A 15,996-nucleotide genomic window follows, 5' to 3' on the forward strand; every position below is an offset into this window, starting at 1 on the left:
GAGAGAGAGAGAGAGAGAGAGAGAGAGAGAGAGAGAGAGAGAGAGAGAGAGAGAGAGAGAGAGAGAGAGAGAGAGAGAGAGAGAGAGAGAGAGAGAGAGAGAGAGAGAGAGAGAGAGAGAGAGAGAGAGAGAGAGAGAGAGAGAGAGAGGAGAGAGAGAGAGAGAGAGAGAGAGAGAGAGAGAGAGAGAGAGAGAGAGAGAGAGAGAGAGAGAGAGGAGAGAGAGAGAGAGAGAGAGAGAGAGTTAATGGCGCAAGACTATCAGCCTCCACCTACTAACATTTACTCGCAATACATTTGCCGGTCTCAGAGGAAGGGAAAATACACTTCCCAAGGACAAGGTTGGTCAAACGGGTGCCATTAGTGGCGTTAGGTTTTCAAGCGTCACTCTGACAACATTTAATTGAGTCGATGTAAGGTACATGCTTACGCATGGATGCTCATCCCCAACCACTACATATGCTTAATATTCATTCTCCTAAATACACAAGGTTTTCCAACATATTCTGAGCTTAATGACTTGTTTGGTTTGAAGGAAGGAAAAAGAAAAATTGAAGGTGGAAAGAAAACAATGAAATCGAGATGTTTTCCCTCCTTTACTTGCTTCATAAAAAGGGAAGGATAGAAAGTTTCCTATGGGACCCAATCCAAAATTGTTCTCGTTTAAAATGGAAAGAAAAGTTAGAACATAGCCTAATGCACAATTTTTTTCAACTTGTCGTGAATTTTTTTTGTGGAGTGGTTATACGCGTTGTAAGTTTGATATTTATTTAATTTATTTTTATTTCCATTTGATGAATTTGATTGGCTAAAAAAAATTATTTTATGCAAGTGAGAGAGATGATTGGAGAACAAATTACTCATGCAGATATCTCAAACAGTTAAAAACTTCTGATGCAACAGACGATCAACACGAGGAGAAAGATATGAAGAAGAAGAGAGAGAGAGAGAGAGAGAATATATATATATATAGAGAGAGAGACTTAATAGCACAAGGCTATGATGCTCCACGTACTAACATTTACTCGCAATATATTTGCCGGTCTGAGAGGAAGGGAAAATACACTTCCCAAGGACAAGGTTGGTCAAACGGGTGCCATTAGTGGCGTTAGGTTTCCAAGCGTCACTCTGACAACATTTATTTGAGTCGATGTAAGCTACATGCTTACGCATGGATGCTCATCTCCAACTACTACATATGCTTAATCTTAATTCTCCTAAATACACAAGGTTTTCCAACGTATTTTGAGCTTAATGGCTTGTTTGGTTTGAAGGAAGGAAAAAAAGTTGAAGGAGGAAAGAAAACAATGAAATTGAGATGTTTTTCCTCCTTTTCTTGCTTCACAAAAAGGGAAGGAAAGAAAGTTTCCTATGGGACCCAATCCAAAATTGCTCTCGTTTAAAATGGAAAGAAAAGTTAGAACAAAGCCTAATGCATAGTTTTTTTCACCTTGTCGTTTATTGTTTTTGTGAAGTGGTTATACACATTGTAAGTATGATATTTATTCAATTTATATTTATTTCCATTTCATGAATTTGATTGGCTAAGAAAATATTTAATTTTATGCAAGTGAGAGAGATGACTGGAGAATAAATTACTCATGCATATATCTCAAACGGTTAAAAAACTTCTGATGCATTCTTGGAAAAGAGAGGAATAAAGCTTGCAGATTTATTGGAATCATTTTTCAAAACATAATTTCCAATATAACTCTTATGGTTATTATTTGTATTCTCCTCTTTTCACTGTGTTTTTTTTTTTTTTTTTGTGTTTTCTTTGTATTTTGAGAACATGGGCCACTTAGATTTTGGTAAATTGAAATTGTATTATGGACCATTTAGGAATTTAGAATTGGGTCTTAAACTTGTAGTCCAAAGGTTACTATATGATTGTTTGTGAGCTCGGTAGATTAGGTTTGGGCAACTTGGGTTTGGCTCAAAGGTATTCATTTTTCATGGTTTTCATCCCTTATATATGGGAGGAGCTTCGTATTTTTCCTCCAACTTTAATAATAATACTGAATTTGTATTTTGTGAGGTACGTAGTGTGTTTCCTCCAAAAGAATTCCCTTGAAGATTTTCAAGGATCCTACCTTATGGCTCTTCTTCACCGTATGGCTTATAAATCTCCCCCTATGATTGATTGTAGCGTCACCTTCATCATCATCTTCTAGTCTTCAACTTTATATTATCAATTTTACTAGTTATTATATTTAAATTTTCCTTATATATGATATAAATTTATATTTTGCAATTCGCTTTTTTTTTTGAAAATCATAATGTTTTTATTTTGGTACAAATTTCATGATGAATCCATGAGAAAGCATTAATTAAAGAAATGAGGGTGATTTTTTATTCTTTTTATTCTTGACGTGTGTTTATGTGAAAGAGACTTGAACCTTTGCATTCAATAAATTAAGCAATACATAATTTGATTTCTATTAAATACATTAAAAAATAAAATTAAAAACTAAAAATACTACATCCACTTTATTATTTATTATATTAATTACTAATTGTTAAAATTTTCAATTTCTAATATTTAAAATTAAATATTAATATTATTTAAGTATTAATCACAATTTGAGGATAAAATCTCCTTCATCTCCTTTTTTTCATTCCTCCCGAGTCTCTATCTAAACTCTCAGTTTCAATCCCCAAAAAGAATGCCTCCAAGAGGGAATCACACCGTTCTCCCTCGACCCAAGCTGGCCACAGAGGTCAAGTACAGAGGGGTCAAGAAGAGACCATGGGGTCGTTATGCCGCCGAGACCCGCGATCCAAATCGGAAAATTCGTGTCTGGCTCGGCACATTCGACACCGCAGTGGAAGCGGCGTATGCCTATGACAATGCAGCGCGTGCGTTCCATGGCGATAAGGCCAAGCTCAATTTCCCCATCACGACAGATCTCAATTTTCCCATCCCTACCAACAACAACAACTCTGTCGGGCGCATTCCCAGCCAAGGAAGTACCTTCGAGTTCTCCTCTTCGGTATCGTTGAATCTCACTCTCACTGTTGCTGATACAACCGCGATGGTTTCCTCTGTCGCCGCTAATGCTAATGCAGTCTCCGCAAGGGTTTTCAGCGTCGCTCCTGGTCACCCTCTAGAATTCTTTGATGCCTTGACAATTGTTGCCGCCGCCACGAGGCAAGGAAGAGAACAGAGTGAATCTGGGTCGTCATCCACCGTTGAAATTGAACAAGTCCTTGTAGGTCCGAATCAGGTATATTTTGACCTTAACGCCCCACCCTTACCAGATAATGCCTAATTTTTAGGTTCTCAATTTAAAATTGAGCCTAGAGAGTGGTCGATGATGATGATCTAAGTACACATAATTAAAATTAGACAAAACATAGGCCTTTGTTTTCTCTACTGAGGAATTTCATGTTGCTGTCATGGACATCGTTGTTAACAACATGTAAATGTAATAATGACCTTTTTATTTTCATATTAACAAAAAACAAACAAAAAATGGTCTTTGTTTGATTTTGATTTTTACTTTACTATTTCTGTTGTTAATCTTAAATGTGTGTCTATTGTCTATTTTTTAAAGTGCAGTGGTTGGTTCAGATCTAACAGACATGTCGCAGTCGTCATTGTTGTGTCTTTTCTAAAGCATTATGGGGCACCGCTTTTATCGTCGTATGTTAGCATTTTAATTTTGTTCGACGTGTGTTTTTTTTTCAATTGAAGATGGACATTACTGCGGTGGTTAAACGATGATGGACATTTCTGCTTAGCTTATACATAACATAAATGTTTTTTACTGAATAATATACATGGTGTCTCATGGTGGACCTACTTTCCAGGTTTTGTCATTTCAAAGTAAAGAAAATGTTGAAGGAAATGCTGGGCTTTTACAGGTTCATGATTCGAAGCGTGGGTATTTTATGGTGGATTGATCTGGTCATATAATTAAGAATAAAGTTCGAGATAAGGAAGAAAAGAGAGATAAATAAGTAATGTGATTGAAAAATAAGAGAATGAGTTGAAATTAGATGGAAGAAAAAATTAAGTGTATATAAATCCAAATCCTATAATCAAACACAGAGTTGTTCTATCCAAAAGCATGTGATTTGAGGTGATATTCTTTTGTCCCATTTCAGCGCTGAGGCCACTAAAGAAAGAAAGAAAAATTAAACCTGGTAAAGGTACAAAGTGAGGACTATACCTCCTTTTTTTGTTTGGTCAAATCATTCGTCATTTCATTGATTAAAATTATTGACTGATACATGAGTTTGGTAGTCAAAACGAAAGTTTTACGGAACAAAATGGGAAAAAAAATAAATGGAATAAAGTGGAGATTTTGATGATTTTTAGATTACTTCATAAATAATATTGTGAAAAAAATAGTAAAAATAAATAATATATTTATTTAATGCTATATAAATATTCATATAACAAATTAAATTTATATTAACCTTTTTCATAAAGAAATTAGGTACAATACTATAATGCAAAATTATGGTTATTTTATAGTAGTACACACTTTCAAGTTTCACCTATAATAATAACATCTACCCCATATATGCCTATACCATATAAGTAAAATTAGCTTTAACTTAAGCATTAATGATAATATTAATTGAATATTAATGAGGTCATATGTAATTAATTTGTATTAATTAGTAATCATATCATTCCTTTTATTAGTTTTTTTTTTCATAACCATTTTATTAGTTTAGAATAGATGAAAAAAAATTAGAAACAAATGCATTGGTTTTCTACAACAACAAACTTTTTGAAAAAAATTGAAGGGTGACTAAAATAACCAGTGTTTTAAGACTCGGCTCGGACCGGTTAGACCGGGACTCGGTGACCTTACCGGTCCGAGCCACACTTCAGACCGGTTATGCAAGCCACTCGACTGGAACCGTTTCAAATCGGTCGGTTTAATGGTCAAATCGGTGACTCGGCCGGTTTTTTGATTGAACCGGCGAGTCACCTTTTTTTTTTGGCAATGCCAGTCTCCATTTTCATGTTTTATTTTTTAAAGTTTGTTGACGTTGGGCCATATGTGGAAGCCAGGTTACCTTATTATTAAACATATTGGGCCATTCAAATTGTTTTTTTTTTAATCCAGTTAGAAACATTTTGTATGTAGTAGGGAAAAAACTTGATATTATGTTCAAAATGCAGCTAGGAGGGTTCGAACACAAGTCATGGAGGAAATATGGAGGAAACCTAACCATTGCACCATCACTATGTTATTGATTGGAGACGGATTTTATTAATTATATATTAAATATATATTGCATTGGATATTTTTTATGATTTTTTAATATACACCGAGTCAAGCAATCGAACCAGTGACCCACTGGTCCGACCAGTGACTCAGTGACTCAGTACCCCGACCGAGTCGAGTTCTAAAACACTGAAAATAACTATCTTTCTCAAACGGGGGTAGTAAATATTAATATATCTACTCACCGAATAACGATAAAAAAGTTGTGTTGCATTAATGAATGGAGAAAATTGCTAGCCTTGCAATCAATTTTGAGAGAAACAAATAAGGCAATAAAGAGGAAAAATAATGGAGCACAATTCCCCCACATTAGCTTCAGTAAATGGAGCAATTAATTTCTTGCAACATACTAACAATAATAGGAGAGAGAGAGATAGGCTTAATGGCGTAAAAGTATGAGGCTCCACCTACTGACATTTACTTGCAATATATCTGCCGGTTTGAGAGGAAGGGAAAATACAATTCCAAAGGATAGAGTTGATCAAACAGGTGTCATTAATGGCGTTAGGTTTTCAGGCGTCACTTTGACAACATTTATTTGAGTCGACGTAAGCTGCGTGCTTACACATGGATGCTCATCCCCAACCACTACATATGCTTGATCTTCATTCTCCTAAGTACACAAGGTTTTCCAAGGCATTTTGAACTTAATGGCTTGTTTGGTTTGAAGGAAGGAAGAAGAAAAAAATTGAAGGAGGAAAGAAAACAATGAAATTGAGATGTTTTCCCTCCTTTGCTTGCTTCACAAAAAGGGAAGGAAAGAAAGTTTCATATGGGACCCAATCCAAAATTGTTCTCGTTCGAAATTGAAAGAAAAGTTCGAACAACATCTCATTTTGATAGAAATACAAGAGCACCCTCATTTTTTTGATAAGCAAGAGCACCCTCATATTTGTTTCCATTTACACACATCCTTTCTTCTATTTTCTCTGTCATGTGCTACAAAAAGTTTGCAAGAGGTGACAGTAAGATAAAAAAATTACTCTATAAATCAATGTTCTGAAAACTGGACCGGACTGGATGGTTCGACCGGGAATCGGACACATCACCGATCCGGAACACTGCAACCCCGAACACCTTTAAAACCCTCAATTCTTTACCATAACCTAATCAAACCTTTACCTAAGCATCAATCAGATTTAAGCTCTTTGTACTCAATCAAAAAAATCTAATTAGAAACAATATACAAATTTAAAGTCTCCGTCCTCACCTCGTGAAAAAAGGGAAAAGGAAAGAATGCTAAACACATGAAGATGAGATCTTGGACTCCCATCATACAACTACTTGAACCAAGAAGAAACCATCAATCAGAACCCGAGTTTCCTAATCAAACTAACACTAGATCAGATCTTCTCCCCATCACAACATCCACCACGAAACCCCGGTCTAGCCACTGTGTCTGTTTACCAACCCTCAGTCGAGATCAACCCACACCATCACTAACCTGGCCGTGAAAGCACCACCACGTCCCAGACAACCATAGTCGTTCCAATATGTGAACCTTCCCCTGTTTTGGCCTCCACCGTAACCACCATTGTCGTGAGGGAACTCTGGTTCTACGAGATCCTTCACTTCCTTCGTTTGCACTGTCTCTCACATTTTCCCTTCGTGGTCCCATTTCTTAATCGTCTTCACCGGAACTGTCACCAATGAATTTTGTTCTCCATCGCAACTCAGATGGTCTTTGGCAGTGGCGAAATCTTAACAGTGTTTTGGAAGATAGAGCGATGTTTACATTTTTACCCTTTTATAATTGGGGAAAAGAGAGTAATTAATTCTGTTTGAGTGCGCCACTTATCTACTAGAGTACTAGTGTGTTCGCCCTTCATTTTCTATCTCATCTCATTTTTACTCACTTTTTATTTCCATCTCTTTCTTCTCTACTGTCCTTATATTTCTCATTTACCTATCTTCTCTTCTTGTATCTCACTAGGTGGGAGTTTAAAGTATCAACTAAACATTTTTCTTCCGGAAAAGGAGGCGATCTCGTCATGGTAGAAACCAGTTTTGGTTATGGGTTTCGGATTCCTCCATGGTTTTGGGTTCCTCTATACACTAGAGTTATTTCTATTGGTATGTTATTTTTGTTGAGGTTCATCTTTGATTTTGTTATGACTTTATTTTCTTCTCATTTCTTTGTGTTGTTTCTTTCCTCGTGATTTCACTCTCGGTTACTGTCTAATCAATGAGTATCGGCTCACCCACAACCCGCAAAATTTGAGATCCCACCAAACCGAAGATGTGAACGAACAATGTCTATCATAGCTGCGTGATGTTTTTCACCCGACAAAACGACACCATCGGCCTGAAACCTCCCGAAACCGTGTGCTGGACAACACTATGTGGTTTTGGAGAAAAAAAATTAAACTTATCATCCAAAATTACACTGCCAATAACAGGGTAACACGTATATCTTTCTTTCTTCCCCTTTGGTCATAATCCTTCATCGCCCTCTTTCACTACTATGAATTTGCACTTCCAATTGGATTTACTTTGGGGTAGTAAACAGTGAGCGGTGAGTCGGTTGCATCAAAGGGTCTCTCAAAATCGAAGAAAATGGGAAGAATCTTTGCAGTGGAGCTGGAGGGTAGGTCATATGGTTGCAAGTCTTGCAAAACCCACCTGGCACTCGCAGATGATCTCATCTCTCGGGTACCATTTACCTCTTTTCTCATCAAATTTAGTTAAAAATACTGTATTTTTATCTGATAATGTTGTGTGTGAGCTCAACTGTTTGTGAACTAGCCATGAATGAAGAACATCATCAATTTTGTTTTTTTTCAGGTTTGGAAGAACATTATTTGATTTTTATCTCGTTTTTCTTATGTTGTTATATGAAAATTTACTGTCTTTCTTATGTTGGGTATGTAAGTTTTGATAATCAAGTGCTAGAAACATGGCCCCTGGTTGGTAAAAATCAAATTTTGATAAATTGAGTATGTAAGAGTCTAATGTATCTGCTAAGTGGGGTTATAGGAGTAGTGCTATACCAAATGACCTTGCATACTCTTTTTCTCTATGGTGACCTATATGTTTTGGATTTCCATCCACACAATTATGCCCTTCGGAGGCGCACCAGAGCGAGTCGGTCCGTAGCTATATCAGCCCGCCGTTGCTGCTGCACGATCTTACCCTCAAAAAATTGGAATATGAAATATTCAAATATGAGGGGATGCACAAATAAACTAACCACAGTATGGTTCATCTCAACCAAAGCTTGCGTGGGGGAGACACCTAAGTACCCAACCAAACTCTCCATGACCATCCCTCGAGTGATCCCGGCAATGTCAAAAACACTCCAATGATGGGGATTTGTAGAATAGATGACACGTCATCTAGTGTGATCGTCATCTCACCGAATGACATGTGAAACAATGACGTCTCTGGATGTCACCTCTCAAAAAATGCAGACAAGATCCCCTTGTCCACCATGGAGGCACCGCAGTCCATCAGTGGGGCAAGTCTAGAATTAGATCTCTCAACCATCGACTGTATATAGGGGTCCTCGTGCTCCTAGCACAAAATGCCATATGACAACTGCAATGTGATCAGAATAGTTACGTAACACTAAGAGGTCATAAGGCCCTCCCAAGAAAGACACAGGTGGCATTAGCTGCTCTTCCTACAATAGGTCCACCTGCGGTGGCGCTGAATAGCAGCCATTGCACGCGCTCTACGAGTGGATGCGTTCGGTGGAGGAGGACATGATGAACCACCTCTTGTTTTCACCATTTCTGCATAAAAATACCCAACAATGTACATTTCAATAAAATTCAAATATAATATATGCAAATTGAAGAACATTATGTACATACATAATGTACTGCAATTTAGAATGTGGTATGTAATTTTTCTATTTTGGAAACAAGTTTGCAGTACATAAAATATAAATACCGCAATTTAAATTGCAGTTTTTTAGGGTCGGACAATTACCACAAATTAATTGCGGTAGTTATCGGCTCCCTAAAAATTAACTTGGGGAAAACCAAAGCAGGTATGGAGCATAGTAGAACAAAGGAATGTGCAAATGGGGGGTAAAATGAAGCACGAAAATGAAGACTGAAGTACTAGGGGAAGAGGGGAGAACCTGCTGGAACATGAAGAAGAGAGCAATGTTGATGTTTAGCAAGCTCGGTGGACCTTGATGTTGAGGAAGATGATGTAGAGGAAGAGAGAAAGGGATGATGGGAGAGAAACATATGGTACGTGGAGGGAAGAAGTGCGGGGAAGATATTGCGCACTTTCATCATGTTTGGCCTTTCTAAAGGCCCAAATTAGATAGGTAATTTTCTTTCCCCGTGGCTTCATTATTCTCAACTTCATCTTCGTCTGAAACTAACCAATTAAAGGGAAGTTGGATTTTAGGCCCTTCAAAATTGATGTTGCTTTCTTCTACATTATCAATGACAATACTATTTGCACTAAATAATGAAAGATATTTCATATCTTGCTGGAGCATGCGCAATCCCCACTTCTTTATTATCAAACCCGGGCAAGCTTTAAATGCGACACAAGCTCCTGTTTTTGCAAAATGGCAGTGCTTCCTAGTAATGTAGATTACCCAAAGATGTTTTGAGCCACCAATCTTGTCTAGTTCCAAACTTAATGGAAAATCGAAGCGTTCTTCCGTGTGTTCATTTTCAAAAGAAAGATAAAATGGATGTGGCAGTGGCGTAGAAAATAAATGATGTGGGGAACCAAAAGTTGCAGTGTCATTGTTTACCTCAAATGCAACACAAAAGGCAAATCCAATCCAACTTTCACTCACATCAAAGTGCTCTATCCTTATTATTGCACCCCCATCAAATTGATGATCGAACCATTCGGGAATAATATGAATCCGTGAGGGAATAACAATGTCAAGTCCACACCTGAAGTGAAGAGGTTCCTAGTAATACAGAAAAAAAAAGTGAATCAAAGCTACAAAGACAAAATGATTTTAACTGAGAAATTGAATCCTCCCATATCACATAGTATCAACATTATCCTCTGTTGCTTTTGATCTAACTTCCTAGCTTTGACTCCTCAACTTTCTTTTCACCGTAACAATTATTTTAAATTAAATGTATAATTTTTTTTTGAAATTAATTAAATGTATAATTGGTAGCACATATATAATTAATGTTATCTGAAAATTTTAAAAGTGAAGATAGAAACAGAAAACCTCTTAAAACTGTGACAAATAAAATGGACCGGAGGGAATATTAAACTTTATATCAGCATCTCTCTCCATAAATATTCACAAAATTCTAGCAATTCAATATATCTGAAAAACATGAATATAATAATAATGTTGGGAAAAAATCCAACGCCATATAGAAATAAAACAAGAGTATAATCACAAGATAAGAATATAACGTGGAAAACTCTAAAATTTGAGAAAAATTATAATCATCGTCTAAAACGATAACAAAAAAAATAATGTTGTGTAAATTATGGCAACACATAGGCTTCTCTCTCAATTACTCCATGGCCCTAGTACGCCGACCATCTCTAAAGCAAATATTTAAATTGCATCTCACATTGGTCTAAAACAAAAGCATAAAAAAGAAACAACCCAAATAAATGCTTGAAGTGTTTCCAATTGGTGCATATAGTAACAAGGAACTTGGGTCTATATATATAGTATTGACCTCCATCATCCTTCAGTATTCTAGGCAATGTGAGACTTTACCAAGATGTTTCATTCACCTCATCTTCATTTACCACACTAGGCAATGCAACACTTGTTCCACCGTTATATTCAACCTCAATATATAATATTTAAAAACTACACTTCATGTGAAATCCTACCAAGAGCATCCTAATCCTTTGAAGTGTACACCCCAACTAATAAGTTAGCTAGAACAATTTTCCTAATACATGGTTATAACTTATAAGATACTATTTTCAAATACCCTCTCGCTGATGAAGCACTATCTAAATTAGCAAAACGTTCAAGGTCATATTAGTTCAACAAGTTCAAAAATGTTGGATTGTTGAGTCCCGTGATAGTATATCAGAGGACAAAATACACACAAATATATAAAGTTAATTACTAACAAAGTTAGAGACAGCTAGAGGGAGAGGATGGGAGGTATGCAGAGAACGAACCTTAACCATTCTTCTTAGCCATTTAAATGTGTAGTAGTTGCAATATGCAAGAGATTTGTCTACGGACAAATCATCGAACACATTAGGGCAGTCAAAAATATATAATCCAGACCTATGATCACGGGATTCAGATGCTGTTTTAAAATATCTCCCCACTGATGAAGCACTTATTAATGGGAGCTTAGGCAAATATTGAAGCTCATGACAATGACCCATGTTTAAGTATGATAGACTGTAAAGCTTCTTCATGGTAGAAGGTAGTGAAACAAAGTTGTTTCCTTCTAGATTTAATCTTTCTAAAATCCACAAGTCTCCAAGAGCATCTGGTAATTCACGTAGATTACAAAAGCTTAAATCTAGAAAAATCAAAGATTTCAGATAGGAAGAATGATTGGAAGTCTCTGTCAACGGCAGATTCATGAATTTTGAACACTTGCATAACTCTAGAGTTATAAGAGATGTCATGTTATTAAGACTGTTGGGCATACTGACAAGATTAGTGCAATCCCTCAAACTCAAGAATATAAGCTTTGCAAGAGCACCAATGGATTCATGAACCGTGTGTAAACTTGTACATCGATCCATGTCAAGGTACTCAAGATTTTTTGCCCTTGTAAAATCTGGTGAGTTTTCAAGATTCATACAACCAGAGAGGCGCAGAACTTTTAGAGAACTTAATTTTGATTTATTGCTGAAACTGAGGCTGACCAAACTGCTACAGTTTTGCAAACTCAAGAAAGCAAGTTTTGTAAGAAGTCCAATTGATGGATGGACTTGCAATAATTTTGCGCATCCTGTAAGATCTAGCCGCTCAAGATTTGGAGTCTGAAAAAATTGTGGTGTCTCGAGCAGATATTTAGAGTTGCTCAGATCCATTCTTTTCAAATAGGGGAGATCCTGTAGAGTATAGAGAGATATCAGCAAGCACTTTTCATTCTTACCATTATTTCTTCAAACCAATAAAAATGAAGGGGAAAAAATATTAAAGTACCTTGTGGCCTTCCCATAGTCGTTCAATGCTACTATCTGGGATATTCAATTCCACAAGATAAGATGGCTCAAAATTTGATGGCAAAGATGGGAAAGGGTATCCATGCCACAAAAGATATCGCAGGGTGTTAGGAAGAAAATTAAGGCTTCCTGAAAATTTCCCATCATATAATATGAGCAAATTAAGGTTTCTCATATTTGACAATCCTTCAGCCCTGCAATTGGAGATGTTCTCTTTTTGATCAAGAACTACGGCTTTAACATTGTTTGTTCCCTGAAAAAAAAAAGACCTTGTTTACCGAGGAACAAGAAAAATCTTGTTCATATGTTATAAGGGCTACTATGCAAATTAATTTTAGCACATAATGAGCATATTGTAAGTAACTTTATAAAGTTATCTATGTATCTTTATTTGATAATTACAATGTCGAATATTTCAATGGAAATAGTAAAATCATGGAAGCTTAATTTATGCATAGGATATAAATAGTTACCGCTTCTGTGTTCAAGACTTGATAGAAATCCCGGAATTGCCATATTCTAGTCCACAATCCTGGATCTGCAGGAAATTGGTGTCGGACAATTTTCTTCCCTAGTTCTTGTAACATTTCATGCATATGAATTTCCTGGTTTCTAATAGTTATAAGTGATTTCTCAAGGATTCTTTGAATTCCAATGTGAGCATGTAATCCACAAGCATATAGAATACGCTTTACATAATCCTCCCTTTCCCCTTTAAAGAAACAGGCAATATGCAGAAATATTTCCTTCTCCTCATGTTGTAGTCCATCAACACTTATTTGTAGCACATCCACAATTTTATTGTCTGGATTATTCTGCAATCTATCCAAGGCATCTCTCCATTGGGTAGCATCTCTGGCACACAAGAAAGAAGCCACTACTCTAATTGCTAATGGAAGACCTTGAGCATATTTTAGTACCTCTGGAATCAACTCATCATAATTGCTGCTGCTGCTGCTGCTGCTGCTGCTGCTGCTGCTGCTACTTTGTTTCTCCATTTTGAAGGCTGTTCTACAAAATAGTTCACTAGCATCATAACTACTCAACAGCGGAACGTGATACACTTTATCTGCACCATATACTCTTAGTATATGCTCATCCCTTGTGGTTATAATTATTCTACTTCCTTTGCCAAGGAATTTAGGATTTATAGCTGATTCCTGCATTTGCTCTAATTGATCAACATTATCAAAAACTAGAAGGACTTTAATATTGCAGTGTAGCCTATTTCTTATAATCCCAGATATTTCATAGTTACTGTATCTGTCCAGATTATTTTCGTCTAAAGTTTGACTGAGAATTTGTTTATGTATCGCAGCAGCACCACCATCTCTGTAAATTTTGTTTACATCCTCAATGAAACATCGAGCATCAAAATGATGAGAGATTCTGTCAAACAAGACGGTTGCATGAGTTGTCTTTCCTATTCCACCCATCCCCCAAATTCCTAAAACTCGAAAAACATCCTCCTCCTCTGAGCTCAATTTTAAAAGATTTTCTATTTCTTCAATGTGAGGTTGTATCCCAACTAGACCATTAGTAAATGTTGAGAATTTATGACCCAGTGTTTTTATCACTGCTTGAACAATTTTTTCAATCTCTGCAAACTCCGGCCTGCAGGAAGAAAGAGTACAAAAATATTCATCACAAAATAAAGTAAACAATTTACAAGCACAGTTGTTTACAAGAGGAAAATGTTAATGGATTATATGTAATAATCTTGATTTGTTGATCAGTTTTTATTGGAATTTGATAGTTATGGCTTAGAGATGAGGTTGCTCTACCCTTAATAAGAACTATCTTGGTCATATCTCTGGTCAATGTGAGACTTCTAACACACCCCTCACGTATTTGCAGGACTCGTCATCTACAAGGTGACCCCTATATGGGAGCTTTCCAACAAACGGATTTAATATGAACTCTGATACCATATTATAATTTGGGAGGCCAAACTCAAATTCTGATAGTTTGTTGCACAAGCAAAAACTGAATTGAACATTCACCACAAATTCACGTTAAAAATGGAAAAGTTACAATAAAGAGAATGCTTACTTATTCCTGACATCCCAACCAGCTGATCCAGCCAAAGTCCTCATAGCTCTCTTCCACCGATCAACCTTGTCCGGGTCATATTTGAATTTCTGGGTGTGTAAAACAAAGGCATCATGGTACACCCCATCCTGTTTTCGAACATGAGATGGATCAACATCATAAAAAACAGGGAAAACAGTTTGTTTTAATTCTTCATGGCATTCAGCAATAGCAGCCAGTTCATCCAAACACCATGTTGAGGAAGCGTAATCTCTTGAGAAGACGACGACGGAAACCCTTGAATCTTTAATCGCTTGTAGAAGCTGCAATGAAATGGGTTCTCCTTTCTCAAGCCTTTGGTCATCCTTGAAGGCAAAAATGCCTTTCTTGACGAGGTGGTTGTAAAGATGATCAACAAAAGTATTGCGGGTTTCGGGACCTCTAAAACTAATGAACACATCGTATCTACAGGTTCTCATCGATGTGGAGCTGCAGCTAACAAAATCCATGGCTTCTTTTTAGGGAAGAAGACACAAGAATTTGATACGGCTGTGGGGTTGACTTATGAACTTTCGCTTTCTTTTTTTTCTCATTGGTTGATGCTGTTTTCATGCTAAAACCAATGCAAAACATATCTCTCCACGATTTTGGCTTCTACTACTATTTGATTTAATATTATTGGTTGGTTTAAAGGGTCAATAAGCTCCTGAAATTGTAAAGGAAATCAGTTTCAGGACCTATAAATTTTTTTCATCAAATTAGGTCCCTAAGAATTTTTTTTAATTCAATTAAAGACAAATGCTGCCAGACTTCAATTTTATCCTACTCAGCAATTCCACGTGGCATTTTTATTTTATTTTTTAATTATAAAATTATAAAAATTTATTTTTTAATTCCAACTCATTTGTTTAAGCAGAAAAAAAATTAAAAAACTTAATAAAATCACCAATTTAACTAATTTCAGCTCTAATTAACCAATCTCTTCAATTAAGCCCCAAATACCCAATTTGAACCCTAATTTTGCTGCAACTTCTGTTCTGAATCTCCTCCCTCCTCAACAGAAGCACCTCCTCATTGAACCTGTCATCCTCCAAATCCCATCAAACCCATCTCTTCACCTTTCCCACAAAACTTCATTTCTTCAACTGGTGTCGTTCCCATCATTCCTCCCCTCTTTCCTCCTCTGCTTACTCCCTCATCCTCCGCACCCTCTCCCGACCTGCCTTCCTCTATCATCTCCTCAGCCCCAAAACCACTTTTCCTTCACCATCGTACAAAACCACCTCACCAAAACACTCAAAAATTTGAACTTTGTGTCCAATCTCAGAAACCCAGAAGGAAACACTCCTCTTTGTGCCCAATCTCAACCCAAAATTCAAACTTTGTGTCCAATCTCAACCCCCACCATACCCATAAAAGAAGAACACGAAGAATGAGATTTCGATCTGTCCCAAACCAAGAAGAGGAACGATGGCTGGTTTTTGAACATGTGGTGGCGGTGCCCAAAGGCCATGCTGAATCTCTTAATCTCTTCCTCTTCTCTTCGTTTTTGTCCTTTGTGGCTGTGTGGGTGTGGGTACAAGCGTGTGTATCCTTCAAGAGCTCGTCGAAGA

At 36.8% G+C, this 15,996-nt stretch overlaps 2 protein-coding genes across 3 annotated transcripts; one reads left to right on the top strand and one right to left on the bottom strand.

The window, feature by feature from the left end:
* Positions 1–2,665: 2,665 nt before the first annotated feature.
* On the top strand, positions 2,666–3,271 carry LOC130743446 (ethylene-responsive transcription factor 4-like). The gene has a single exon (XM_057595700.1). The coding sequence runs from the start codon at positions 2,666–2,668 to the stop codon at positions 3,269–3,271; it is 606 nt and encodes a 201-aa protein (XP_057451683.1).
* A 4,884-nt stretch (positions 3,272–8,155) lies between these two features.
* LOC130743377 (disease resistance protein RPV1-like) lies at positions 8,156–15,013 on the bottom strand. Of its 2 annotated transcripts, none has more exons than XR_009021452.1 (6): positions 14,405–15,012; positions 12,826–13,966; positions 12,333–12,605; positions 11,342–12,238; positions 9,336–10,136; positions 8,156–8,982 (listed from the first exon to the last, which is right to left on the bottom strand). XR_009021452.1 is itself a non-coding variant. In XM_057595599.1 (6 exons), exons 1-6 carry the CDS (start codon positions 14,890–14,892, stop codon positions 8,974–8,976), a joined length of 2,973 nt encoding a protein of 990 aa, XP_057451582.1. In that variant the 5' UTR covers positions 14,893–15,013; the 3' UTR covers positions 8,156–8,973. The 2 variants fall into 2 exon arrangements, 1 of the variants encoding a protein (XP_057451582.1); XM_057595599.1 differs by having other exon boundaries at positions 9,972–10,136; positions 14,405–15,013.
* Between the last annotated feature and the right edge of the window lie 983 nt (positions 15,014–15,996).

The sequence above is a fragment of the Lotus japonicus genome, chromosome 3, assembly GCF_012489685.1.
Source record: "Lotus japonicus ecotype B-129 chromosome 3, LjGifu_v1.2".
In the NCBI taxonomy this organism is placed as follows: domain Eukaryota; kingdom Viridiplantae; phylum Streptophyta; class Magnoliopsida; order Fabales; family Fabaceae; genus Lotus; species Lotus japonicus.

Coding starts and splice junctions, on each gene's coding strand:
- LOC130743446 (XM_057595700.1), top strand. CDS start 2,666: ATGCCTCCAAGAGGGAATCACACCGTTCTCCCTCGACCCAAGCTGGCC.
- LOC130743377 (XM_057595599.1), bottom strand. CDS start 14,892: ATGGATTTTGTTAGCTGCAGCTCCACATCGATGAGAACCTGTAGATAC. Junction 12,606..12,825: donor AAGTCTTGAACACAGAAGCG/GTAACTATTTAT, acceptor TTTTTTTTTCAG/GGAACAAACAATGTTAAAGC. Junction 12,239..12,332: donor GACTATGGGAAGGCCACAAG/GTACTTTAATAT, acceptor TATACTCTACAG/GATCTCCCCTATTTGAAAAG.